The sequence below is a fragment of the Prionailurus viverrinus genome, chromosome C1, assembly GCF_022837055.1.
Source record: "Prionailurus viverrinus isolate Anna chromosome C1, UM_Priviv_1.0, whole genome shotgun sequence".
Classification (NCBI taxonomy): domain Eukaryota; kingdom Metazoa; phylum Chordata; class Mammalia; order Carnivora; family Felidae; genus Prionailurus; species Prionailurus viverrinus.
The window spans coordinates 38916699-38930384 of NC_062568.1; the positions used below are offsets into that span (position 1 = coordinate 38916699).

At 42.4% G+C, this 13686-nt stretch overlaps 1 protein-coding gene across 2 annotated transcripts in view; it reads left to right on the plus strand.

The window, feature by feature from the left end:
- The first annotated feature begins 5571 nt into the window (after positions 1 to 5571).
- Positions 5572 to 13686, plus strand: part of STAT1 (signal transducer and activator of transcription 1) — a 42739-nt gene continuing 34624 nt past the window's right edge. The window contains exons 1-5 of one of the 2 annotated variants that reach the window (XM_047872527.1): positions 5572 to 5753; positions 6057 to 6208; positions 10745 to 10873; positions 12160 to 12304; positions 13577 to 13675. In XM_047872527.1, the coding sequence (XP_047728483.1) occupies positions 10746 to 10873; positions 12160 to 12304; positions 13577 to 13675 (372 nt within the window). In that variant the 5' untranslated portion in view covers positions 5572 to 5753; positions 6057 to 6208; position 10745. The remainder of the gene's footprint in view (positions 5754 to 6056; positions 6209 to 10744; positions 10874 to 12159; positions 12305 to 13576; positions 13676 to 13686) is intronic. The other variant, XM_047872526.1, reaches the window with a different exon arrangement.

Here is a 13686-nt window from a genome sequence, read left to right on the forward strand (position 1 = left end):
TTTCATTGCAGAACAATGGTCCTGCACCACCTGAGAAATTCCACTTTCTAATTCGGTAGTAGGATGCTTTGCTTTCCCCCATAAGATCTGTATCCATGATCTATTGCTACGTAACAAACCAAACTATCCCCAAAACTCAGAGGGGAATAAAACAACAACCATTTATCATTGCCTGTGAGTCTTTGGTAGACTGGGCAGTTCTGCTCATCTGGGTCAGATCTCTGATCTTGCTGTCTCACTTGCCTGAGGCCTAAGCCCTGACAGCTGCAGACTCAGTGGTGTTCTGCATGGGCTTTTGTGCTGCAGCAGGCTAGGCTGACTTGCCTTGGAGGCAGGGCAGGGTTTGTGGAATGGAGTATTGTGAGGCCCCAGAGGCCCAGGCTCAGAATGGCACAATGTCACATCTGCTGTGCAATATTGGTCAAAGCAAGTCACAAGTCAGCCCAGATATGAGGGGTGGGAGAATCATCCCTGCCTCTTGCTGGAAGCAAAGGGTCACATTGCAAATGAGTCACATTGCAAATGAGTGCATAAGAGGAAGAGGATCATGTGGCCATTATTGAAAACAATCTACCAAAACATCCTTCCTAATTAATTCTAATGAGAATTATATAACTGATAATATCTTTTTGCCTTGGTTTGTAGGCTGCACTGTATTTTTATATTACTAGTTATTGTAGATATAATTAAATAAATAGAACTGAGCGACTGGAAATACAAGAAGGGATGAATGAAGAATAGGAATGATGGGGCACCTGGGTGACTCAGTTGGTTACATGTCTGACTCTTGGTTTTGGCTCAGGTCATGGACTCACAGTCTGTGACTTCGAGGCCTGCATTGAGCTCTGTGCAGAATCTGCTTGGGATTTTTTCTCTCCCTCTCTCTCGGCCCCTCCCCTGCTCATTCATTCTCTCTCTCTCTCTCTCTCTCTCTCTCAAAATAAATAAATAAGCTTTTTAAAAAATTAGAAAAAAAAGAAGAGGAATGATACTGTCTTGATGACTCCCCCAAGCAAAAATAAATTTGCTTCGGGGCGCCTGGGTGGCGCAGTCGGTTAAGCGTCCGACTTCAGCCAGGTCACGATCTCGCGGTCCGGGAGTTCGAGCCCCGCGTCAGGCTCTGGGCTGATGGCTCGGAGCCTGGAGCCTGTTTCCGATTCTGTGTCTCCCTCTCTCTCTGCCCCTCCCCCGTTCATGCTCTGTCTCTCTCTGTCCCAAAAATAAATAAACGTTGAAAAATAAAAATAAAAAAAAATAAAAAATAAAAATAAATTTGCTTCAAATAGGAGGTTTGGGATGGTTTCTAAGAATCTTTCCACTGTATCATCATGGGAATTTATGAGTTACTACAGTGCTTTCAATAACTCATCATAAAATGTGGCATCTAGGGGCTCCTGGGTGGCTCAGTCGGTTAAGCGTTGCACTTTGGCTCAGGTCATGATCTTGGTTTGGGGGTTCGAGCCCTGTGTTGGGCTCTGTGCTGACAGCTCAGAGCCTGGAGCCTACTTCAGATTCTGTGTCTTCCTCTCTCTCTGCCCGTCCCCTCTTCACGCTTTGTCTCTCTCAATCTCAAAAATAAATAAACATTTAAAAATAAAAAAATAATAAATAATAAAATCTGGCATCTGGACTCCTCACCATCTTTGCCCTTTAAATAAATGCCAGTTGAGGGATGGCAAATAATAAGTTTTATCTTACCTGCCATTTCTTTTTTTTTTTTTTTAATTTTTTTTTTCAACGTTTTTTATTTATTTTTGGGACAGAGAGAGACAGAGCATGAACGGGGGAGGGGCAGAGAGAGAGGGAGACACAGAATCAGAAACAGGCTCCAGGCTCCGAGCCATCGGCCCAGAGCCTGACGCGGGGCTCGAACTCACGGACCACGAGATCGTGACCTGGCTGAAGTCGGAAGCTTAACTGACTGCGCCACCCAGGTGCCCCAGTCTTACCTGCCATTTCTGATTGATTGCTGTTACTTACCAGATACAACATGGAAAGGTATTCAGAAGCTGGGCACTGGCAGCAAAGAGTACCCTGTCATTTGTTGCCTTTTTTTTTTTTTTAACTCAAATACAGGTCTTTGCATTTACTGTTTCAAGTTTTATCCAGTTGGTTTCAGCACAGCAACATTCTACCCTAAGATAATTTAGACTTTTGATTCTGTCATCTGTGAATTAGTCAGTAATGTCAGTGGGGGGAGGGGGAATCTCAGGGGCTTACAACAATGACAACAAACAAACACGTCTTACTCACGGGTATGTGGTTAGGCTAGACCAGTTCTGGTACGTTCAGGGGTGGGTGAGGGGGCTCCATGCAGCGTTTCTTCTAGGACTCAACCCGGAGGAGCAGTGGCTGCTTGAGCCTGCCATCTCCTAGAGCAGAGAAGGAGCATATAAGGACAAGTCAATCACATGGACCATTCAAAGTCTCAGGTTGGTTGGAGTGTGCCTCACATCTGTTTATATTCCACTACTCAGCATGTCAAGGCCAAAGTGAACGGAGGCAAGGAGTGGGAAGGGAAAGAAAAAAAAAATGAAAATAAGGCAATCTACCGAACATGGTATTAGGGTTTTTTTTTTTTTTCCAGATTTGTGTCTTTTGCAAAGTTGACACTGTTGATATAGAGATAAAGTTTCCTAAACTGACTGTTCTAAGGGGGCCATCACACATTTGGGTCTTGTATTTCTGACTCTCTAGTTTTTGTTTGTTTGGTTGGTTGGTTGGTTTGGTTTATTTGGCTGCTTTTTCATCAGTCGGCATATTAAATAATCACACTTACAAAATACATATAGTTTGCCCTCCAGGAACTTAGAATCTTAGAGGGAATAAGACTTGGACACTTCCGAAACCATTATATAGGGAGTGTGTGGTGACTGTTAACATAAATATAGACACTTATATATCAGGTTATTTCAGAGACAAGATTAATCAGCACAGGCTGAGGTGGTTCCAGAAGGAGAATACAGGATTTTGGCTTAGTTTTAAAAGTTGGGTAAAGATTTCATAAGTAAAGTGACTAAGGGGCAGGACATGCCATTTACTTTGTGCAGTACTCGTCAATGGTATGGGCAAAGGGACAGAAACAGGAAAATTAAAACCTTGGAATGGGGGGGGGGGGAGACAGGGAATAGAGTTTAGTTGGGTAAATGGGACAGTGGGGGACAAGACTGGAAAGAAAAATGAGGACATTCTGTGGAAGATCCAGACTAGTAGACAAAGTTTGTGTTTATCATATATGCAGTAAGAGTCATCAAGGCCTTTGATGGATTAAGGGTATCAGTATGGTTAAAGTTTTCGAGAACTTAATTTGGCAAATATAGTGGAGAAGAAAGGGATGGGAAGAAGGTGGTGTACCTGGTACTTATGGTAACATTCCAGTGCTGAAGTGATGAGAGCTACAGAGTATGGTCAATGATGGTAAAACAAAGGAGGATAAAGGCACAGGAAGGAGACACCCACAGAACTTGATAATAAGTGCTGACTTCCTAGAGTCACATTTACTCAAACATGGTCTGGGCCCTTCTGCAGGTGAGTAGGAGGGGAAAGCCTTTTTACAGTGGACTGGCATCTCTTTTTACAGAAGGCTGCTACTTTGGTAACAAGGGTCATTGTTATCACAGGTCAGTGAATATGTGACAAGAAGAAGTATATAGATGTGGGAAGAGAAAAATAATAGACACATGTATAAACACATCCCTGGAAAATTATTTAGATCCTTTTCCTACCTGAAGTTGCCTTATTATTCCAGTTCCCTCTGCTTCAAGGAGTCAATTTATCATATGGGCATACCTTCCAAGATCTAATCTAGGCTGGACTCAGGGATGCCTACCTGGGGGAGTGCCATTTAAGCTGAGTTTTTAGCTAGGACATAAAAGATGAGTTAGCCAGAAAAGAGGATGGGGGAAGGGGATGTTGCCCCAAGTAATTTCCAAATGGAGAACTGCTGGTGAGAAGGTCCTGAGTTTGGGGAAAGAGCTTGGCATATTTGAAAAACAAAAATGCTGAAGTATGGAAAGGAAAGAGTGGCACAAGATGGGGTTAGAGAAAGTGATAGTGGAACGCTCTATTAAGAATTTTGAATTTATAAGGGGCACCTGGGTCGCTCAGCGGGTTCAGCGTCTGACTCTTGATTTTGGCTCAGGTCATAGTCTCATGGTTCATGAGATTGAGCCCTGCATTGGGCTCTGCGCTGGGTGTGGAACCTGCTTAAGATTCTTTCTCCCTCTCCCTCTCTCTCTGCTCCTCCCTCCACCTCATAGATGCAGGCACACATGCACGTATGCACCAAAATAAATAGACATTAAAAAGAAGTCATCATGGGATTTTTCAAGTTGGCAAACATGCTCTTCTTTGAAATCCAAAAGAAAATCACTCAAACTGTTCTAGAAGAATGGGTTAAAAGGGAATTAAGAGCAGGGTGCCTGGCTGGCTCAGGTGGTAGGGCATGTGACTCTTGATCTCAGTGTCGTGAGTTCAAGCCCCAGGTTGGGTATAGAGATTACTAAAAAAAAAAAAAAAATGAACTTTTAAAAAAGGGTGGAATTAAGAGCTTAAGTGAAGCAGCCATTTGGGAATCTACCACAATAATCCAAATGAGAAAAAAGTGCAGATGGTATAAGAGTTGTAAAGAAGTCGATGAGACTTGAGGAATGTTTAACAGGAAGAATCAGCAAGGCTCGAGGACCAGGTGTGGTGGGTCAATATCAAAGATGACTCCTAGAAGAAGGCAATATCAAAGATGACTCCTAGCTCTCTGACACATGCTAACTCTAGGTAAAAAAAAAAAAAGGGGGGGGGGTGGCAGTTTTGAAGAGAAAGATGATGAGTTGGTTCTGAATAGAACTAGTTTGCACAGTTTACCAGACATCCATGTGTTAAGTCCAGGGAAGACTATACACATGCGTGAAACTTACAGGAGAGGTGTGGACAGAATCCACATGTAGAAGCCCTTCACATCTAGAGGGAAATTGAAGTTGTGGGTGAGATCATCACTGACAGTGTGAGAAATGTAGGTAAAGCTAACCAACATCTGGACCCTGACAACATTTAACACTGAACGGTTTGGCAGTGGAGTGAAGCAGAGATGAAGAAGTGTGCCTGAGAGGTGGGAAGAAACAAGCAGGATGTCGTTGCATGGCCATGGAGGAAATGCTGAGAAATGGAGGCGCCAACTGTTTCTGAGTGGTCCAGTAAGGTGAGGACAGAAAAAGCGCCCCCCTGGGTTCAACAACACGCAGGTCAGCTGCTAAACTTTGCTTCTAGATAGACAACGTCCCCACCTGTGTCCTTTGTCTTGGGTTCAAGTTTGCGCCTCTGCAAATACAGACTTCCTTTTACTTGTTCTCTAAAATGTTTAGAGGTAACCGGCAGTCGGCCGAGTTGCAACACACAGGGGAAGCTTCACGTCAACCAACCCCCACCGCGGGGCTCTGCTCAAAGACTAGGGAAGGACCTCGCGGGCTGGCAGAGCGGCGGCTCCGGAGGGGAGAGAGCCCTCCCGCGGAACAGCCACGTCCGATTGGCAGATTGAAGCAGCCTCTCGGTGATTGGCGGAAGCGGAAGAAGGCGGGGCGCCGGGTGCAGTCTTTTCTCCCAGCTGGTACTTTCGTTTTCCTGCACGGAGTCTGCGGAGTGGCTCCGCCGGACCCGGGACGACGCCCGTTAGACCCCAGACCCAGTAGAGGTGACCCGGGTGCCCGGGACAGGCAGCACTGCTGCGCCTCCACCCACTGCTGCCCGACCCAGCGCTCAGAGTGAGTAGGCATGAGGTTCCGGGTGCCGGGGTGTGATATGCCAGGACCGCCCTGTCGGGGCCTGGTAGCCAGACAGAGAGGACGGGCTTTGCAGGTGAATCCGTCATCCCGGAAAGAATGCGTACCCAGTATCACAGGTGTTCTTGGTGACAACTCGATTGTTCCTGGCAGTCGTGCTCTGGCAGTAAAGATGTCTTCTGAAATAGAATTTTCCCACATAAAACACTACATTTCCCCGTTTACCTCCACCTTTTCCTCCTTCCCGCCCCCTTCCACGACAGTCATCTTTTCTTCTTTTCACAGAAAAGTTTTCATTTGCCGCGTGCCATCCTTGGAGAGCTGTCTAGGTTAGACGCTCACATCCTGTGCATGCAAACCCAACAGTCTTGGCACCTGACGTGAATAGCTGCTGTTTGGGTTGGATCCTTAGCCCCTTGCTGGGACACAGGTGACAGGTCAGTAATTGTTTATGGAAGCGAATGAATGAGTGCATAATTTTGGAAATTTAATTCTGATTCTATGTTTAATTTTTTTTAATGTTTATTTTTGGGAGAGAGACTAACACACACAGAGTGGGAGTGGGAGAGGATCAGAGGGAGAGGGAAACACAGAATCTGAAGCAGGCTCCAGGCTCTGAGCTGTCAGCACAGAGCCCGACGCAGGCTCCAACTCACTAACGGTGAGATCAGACCTGAGCCCAAGTCAGTCGCCCAAGGGACTGAGGCACCCAGGCACCCCTGCATCTGTGTTTGAAGATGAAGGAATGTAGGGACGCCGGAGGCTTAATCGGTTAAGCGTTAGTTAAGTTTTGGACTTCAGCTTAGGTCACAGTCTCCTGGTTTGTGAGTTCGGGCCCTGCGTTGGGCTCTGTGCTGACAGCTCAGAGCCTGGAGCATGCTTCAGATTCTGTGTCTCCCTCTCTTCTCTGTCCCTCCCCTGCTCGCACTCTGTCTCGATCTCGCTCTCAAAAATAAATAAACTTAAAAAAAAATTTTTAAAAAAGATGAAGGAACTTAATGTCTTTCAGGAATATAAAAGTTCCTGCAAACCCCCATATTAGTCTTTGAAAAAAATTGTGTCTAATACTGAAGAGTTTGTGTGTATGTGTGTGTGTGTATATATATATGTGCACATATATATGGTTGACTGCATTGGATATTGTTTGTGTAAGTTGGAGAGGTTATTTTTATGGGACAGAAATAAGATGAGCCTCCAGCACAATCCAGTATGCAACTGCTGCTTAATGAGGATGCAGAACTCAAACTTGGTGAAGTATAATATGGTTGGCCCTTTACATTCTAATTCACTATGAAATATACCAGATTTTAATTCAAACTTAGTACATACTGTGTGCAGGACACTGACCAATGTACAGAGAATGCTTAAACAAAAAGAGAGTAAGAAGACATGGTCCCAGCAACTCTGAAACTTATATCATGCAGGGGAGAAATCATAGAGGTTAATAAGGAACTGATGGTCTAATAGAGGGTACAGAATGCAGTGAGGCACAAGTCAAAGAAAGCTGTCTCTGGATGAGTCTTAGCTTTAGGAAGAGGGGCACCATATCTACCTTTGAATGCCGGTAGGATTTAGAGAGGCAGAACTTTGTGGGGAGGCTGTTTTCAAGGGTGAGTGACAGCTGGAGCAAAGCGAAAATGGTGGGCATAGCCAAAACACTGTAGAGAATTTGGTGAATGATTTGCTCTGTTAATGGATGAAAATAGGGTAAGGGTGCAAATCAGCCTAGGAATGGGCAAACTAGAAGTTTTGAGCAAGACAGGGATGTGATCTATGTGTACAGCAGGAGGCTGGATTGAAAGATAATGTTGGAATGTTTTGTTTTGTTTTGTTTTGTTTTAGCATAGACAATCTTTATTGGCAGATGTTAAGAGTGCAAAATGGTGGGGCATCTGGGTGGCTCAGTTAAGCGTCCAACTTCAGCTCAGGTCATGATCTCACAGTTTGTGAGTTCGAGACCCGCGTTGGGCTGTGTGCTGACAACTCAGAGCCTGGAGCCTGCTTCAGATGCTGTGTTTCCCTCTCTGCCCCTCTCCTGCTTGCGCTCTCAAAAATAAAATAAACATTAAAAAAATTGAGAGTGCAAAATGGTGACAAATCCAAAGGGATGGGAAAGGAGGTGGGGCATGGTTCCCCTCTGTCCAAGTGAGGACCCTATAATCAGGCCAATGGGCTGGGAGCACTTGACTGTGGCCACTTTGGGTCCAGCACCCTTCAAAGAACAAGCTCCTAGACAGGAGGTTCCTCACAGAACACGGGAAGGGAACAACACCCCAGAAGAGGCATGGGCTATGTCCCACACCCTGGTAGCCTAGCTCCTGCCCACTACACAGCTTGACAGCTTGGGGTAGGGGTGTTTGGGGACTGGGCTAAACTTATCCCTCTGAAAACCCAGGTATCTGCCTCCTGCCTCAGTCCCTCCTCCACATCCCCCCCCCCCCAACAGTGATTAGCCAGGTTGGATGGCCTAACAGGGCCCAGCCCAACCCAAAGTGAATAGTTCACATAATATACCATATTTTAGCCATTGTGTGGGTTGCAGGCCTTCGGAGACTGCAGGGATCACTGTGGGCTGACCCTAGCCAAACAACCCTTTCTAGGCCACAGAAATCAACCCAAGGTCTTGAGACTATAGAGGGGGAGTCAGCCTAACATTGGAATTTGAGCCAGGTACCTGGGGAATGATCTTGTCACTCCTTGCGTTGGTTACAGATTTTGTGAGAAGATGATATGGCTTCTAGATTTGTTAACATGAATTTGTTAATTGCCTGTTCCATGCCAGGTGCTGTGTCTGTATGAGTTCATCCAGTCTTAACAACCACACCATTGATAGGGAAGTGAGTTTCCTGAGGTCATGCATGTAATAAGAGGTGCTGTACCCCCTCTGGCTGACGCTCTGGCCAGCCTATTTACTTTAGGCATATACTTATTAAACACCTTGCAGGATGGGAGAGAGCCACAGATTTGGAATCTCTCACTCAGGTAAAATTAATTTGAAGTGAAAAATCAAATTCCTATAGCAGGTGTGCCAAAAGGGTGGGTTTGTGTCCATTTCTACTGGGATTTGTGAAGGTAACTAGCTTTATAGTCCCACCATATCCTTACTTTTCTTTGGAAGGAAATTCGTGGAGTAGACATGACTTCATGCGTGCACATGTGTGCTGGCCAGCCAGGACTCGTGACTCTTCCATACCCTGCTTAAAAATCCAGACCCTTCCTCAGAGGCCTGGGAAGACAAGATTCATATATACCCACTCTGCATATTGCCAGCTGTGCACTAATCCTAAATTACGCTGTGGTAATGAGAGGCTCTTTGTTTTCCTCATAGATGTGAGGACTTCCTTAAATCAGATTTTTGTTTTCATTTCCTTAGAACTGCTGTGCAAAAACTGACTCACAGTTATCCAAATAGGTAGTATTACTTCATCGTTTGAAATTATATTTCACAATGTTGTTTCAGTCTTTAAAAATTATTACCGAGCGGCGCCTGGGTGGCTCAGTGGTTAAGGGTCTGACTTTGGCTCAGGTCATGATCTCGCAGTTGGTGAGTTTGAGCCCTGTGTCAGGCTCTGTGCTGACAGCTCGGAGCCTGAGGCCTGCTTCAGATTCTGTGTCTCCCTCTGTCTCTGCCCGTCCCATACTTACAATCTGTGTCTCTCTCTCAATATAAATAAATATTTTTTAAAATTAATTTTTAAAAAAGCATAGGGATAAAGCCCTTTGATTAAAAACAATAAAAAATAAATAAAAATAAAAATTATTACTGAGATTAAGAGTTGTGCCAGTTTTATTGTTTGTAGTAGGCCAAAAAGAAAATATATCTTTTTTAAAAGGTAGAAGACAAAAATAATTCGTTTTACCATGTGAATCACAAAATATAAAATACCAGTTTAAAACTCTTTGAGTTAAATTATAAATGTACTGTATTTTTAAGAGGACAGCTTGTGGAAAGTTCTTATGATTTGTCCTAAAGCAAATGTAATTAAATAATGTTTTCCATGTTTTATTTGATAAAAGTGCAGATTCATTTTGAAGGCATATTATATACCCAGCACTATTCTGGAGATATAGTGGTGAACAATCCACCCACCTTCCAATTTCTTCCCTTTGTGTGGGGAAAACAGACAGTAATCAAAATAAAAAAGACAATAGGGGCACCTGGGTGGCTCTGTCGGTTAAACATCTGACTCTTGATTTGAGCTCAGGTCATGATCTCACGGTTTGTGAGACTGAGCCCTGGGGTTGCACTCTGCACTGAGAGTGCAGAGCCTGCTTGGGATTCTCTCTCCCTTTCCTTTCCATCTCTCTCTACCCCTCTCCCGCTTGCTCACACATATGCATGCTCTCTCTTTCTCTCTCAAATAAACATTAAAAAAATATGTATGCATATGGTAGGTTAGATGGTGGTAAGTGCTATGGAGAAAAATGCATCAGGGCAGAGGGATAGTATTCTACGAAGTGAGAGGTGATATCAATTTAAAAAAGGTGTCCAGAAAAGGTTTCCCTTTTATGTTGACATTTGAGCAAAGGCCTGAAGATGTGTTTTCTGAAGAAGAAAAAAAATATGAACTCCCAAACCTCAGTAAAAAACAGGTTTCAGAATATAAGCACCATTTAAATAATATATTTCAGAGACAAATTATGTTTTGGGTTAAGATTTAAAGAAGCAGAGGTGCCTGGGTGGCTTAGTTGGTTGATTGGTTGAGCGTCTGACTCTTGGTTTTGGCTCAGGTCATGATCTCATGGTTTCATGAGTTCGGGCCCCATGTTGGGCTCTGTACCGGGGGTGCAGAGCCTGCTTGGGATTGTCTCTGTCTCCCTCTCTTTCTGGTCCTCCCCCACTCACACTGTCTCTGTCTCTCTCAAAATAAATAAACTTAAAAAAAAAAGATATTTAAGAAAGCATAACGCTAGATGTGCTTTCTTTGGAACTATGGTCTTCCATTCACGACCTGTGTTCTGTTCCCTTATAGGATGTCTCAGTGGTATGAGCTTCAACAGCTTGACTCCAAATTCCTGGAACAGGTTCACCAGCTCTATGATGACAGTTTTCCCATGGAAATCAGACAGTACCTAGCACAGTGGCTAGAAAAGCAAGACTGGTAAGAAAAGCCCACTTGAAGTTTTTCTATGCTTTTAAAATAATTTGTTGATTAAGTGACTTGGAAAGACATTGACTAAAAGATGAATCACACTGTGACCTTTGGGACTATCTGTTGCAGAAAAATGTATTGGTTTGAAAAATGGCATGTGTCTCTACAAAGCTAAATTCATTAGTCATTAAGTACTTTTATGCTGTTTTGTCCATTTAATTATGATGCATACTCCTAAGTGCTTTGGACGAGTTAGATAATGCTGAAACCAATTATTTTCCACATTAGGATCCAAGCTATAGAAATAAGAAGTTAAAAGAAATAATTATAGCCCAATTATGGTAGAACATTGATTAGAAATATGAAGAAAGTAATAAAATTAGGGGGATATCCCTAAAAATTGATACGTGTTTTTTTTTTTAATTTTACCATTTGTTGATTGCAAAAATTTTAAATGTTTTAAAAGTATTCACAATATGGAGTGAAGGCCCCTTTTGTCTTTTTTCCTCCAGAGATTAGCATTAAGAGTTTTGTGCACAATCTAGAGTTCTAGAATTTTTCAAGCTAATTGTGCATAATATATTGTATATGGGTGCCTGGGTGACTCATTTGGTTAAGTGTCTGACTCTTGACTTCTGCTCAGGTCATGCTCTCATGGTGTGAGATTGGTGGTGAGATCGAACCCTGCATCAGGCTCCACACTGGGCTTGGAGCATTGTTGAGAGTCTCTCTTCCTTTGCCTCTCTCCCTGCTCATGATTTCTCTCTCTCCCTGCTCATGCTTTGTCTCTCTCCCTCAAAAAAAGAAAGAAAGAAAGAGAGAGAGAGAAAGAGAGAGAGAGAGAGAGAGAGAGAGAGAGAGAGAAAGAAAGAAAGAAAGAAAGAAAAAAGAAAAGAAAAATTAGAGGTGCCTGAGTGGCTCAGTCAGTTAAGCATCTGACTTCAGCTTAGGTCATGATCTCACAGTTCATGAGTTCAAGCCCTGCATGAAGCTCTCTCCTCAGTGCAGAGCCCGCTTCAGATCTTCAGTCTCCCTCTCTCTATGCACCCCCTCACTTGTGCACACATGCACGTGCTCTCCCTCTCTCAAAATAAACATTAAGGAAATTTAAAAAAAAGAAAAATTGTACAAACTGCTGTTCTGAAAGCAACATCAGTCTTAAAAGAAGGAGCAAAACCTGAGAACACACTTAAAATTTGTGTGTTTTTTTAATAATTTTAATAAGGAAAGTAGTGTTTATTTTGTATGTTTAAAGTAGTTTCTAAAATGAAATGTATAAATTTCAAATCTCCTAGGGAGCATGCTGCTAATGATGTTTCATTTGCCACCATCCGTTTTCATGACCTCCTATCACAGCTGGATGATCAGTACAGTCGCTTTTCTTTGGAAAATAATTTTTTGTTGCAGCATAACATAAGGAAAAGCAAGCGTAATCTTCAGGTATGACCTGGATTTTGTGTTTCAGTCAAAATGTTCCCAGGCTCATATAACAGTTTATTGAGCATGCACTCATTGGTATTTTTAAAAGTTACAGAGACTGTAAATAAACTACCTTTATATGGCTAATAATTTTATAGCATAAGCAAAGTAAAATACGAATTCATTTAGTAAACATGTAAGGAATTTTCAGGTTTAAGTGTATCACCTGTTAGGCATCAATAATTCTGAGAGAAATGTGATGCTATAACCTTGTTTTGCTAGAAATTGTTGAAATTTAAGCCCAAGAAAAAGGGTTACATTTTAAAAGCAGTGGGCTATAGAAACATGTCAAAGCTCCAAGGAGATTTAGTGATGAGTCCAGTCTGAGTCCTTGGTATACAGATGAAGAATAAGTTCGGAAAGGTTTGATAACCCTGAGGCCTGATACTGAGTTGGTGAATTAGAACTAGGAGTCCACCTTTCCTTGCTTTTGGAGGAATTACCTTCCCAGGGAAGAGAAAGTCGAAGAGAGTCCCAGGCAGGAGAGAATGGGCTACAAAGTTTTAGGATTTTTTCAAAAGTACTCCCAGTATCCCCTAAGCCTGGCTACCATATTTATTTCTATATTAATGGAACTTTTCTGTTTCAATGGAGGTAAAAGCTAGCATTTTCTTGTTTCATACCATGTCACCAAACTCTTCAGCTTAGGTAATTAGGAGCTTGTTCTTTTTTGTGGGAATGTATCTATGATTTTATAATACCAATGACAGGGGGAAGTCAGATTAAGTTTATAGAAATTTGATCTCCTATAGACTTGGCTTGAACATGCCTGTTACAAAGAGCTGTGATTGCCAGTATTTTGTAAACTGGCTTTGACAAGGAAATACAAAAACTGAAAAGAGTATCTTTAATCTAATTCAAAGCAGAGACCAGTAGATACATTAATTGAGAAATACCATGGGTAATTTCTGTACCATGTACATGGTCTCAAGATCCTAACAGAACATAATTGGTCTCAAGAACAACAGAAATTAAAGTAAAAATATTATAGGAACCATGTATGAAAATACTTGATTTTTTAATCAAGAAATAATTTACGTATCTGCACTGATTGGAAGTTTTTGTCGTAATTTGTAAAAAGAATATTTAGACTTTACCAAAAATGGCTTGTATAGAATTTAATAAATACAAGATGAGGCTTCTCAGTGAATAGGAGTGAATTCAATTTATAATATACAATGGCTTAAACATTCTGAAATTTAGTTTGTTTTTATTCTGACAACGGATATCTAGGATAATTTTCAGGAAGATCCAATACAGATGTCTATGATTATCTATAACTGTCTGAAGGAAGAAAGGAAGATCCTGGAAAATGCCCAGAGATTCAATCAGGTACTTTTTTT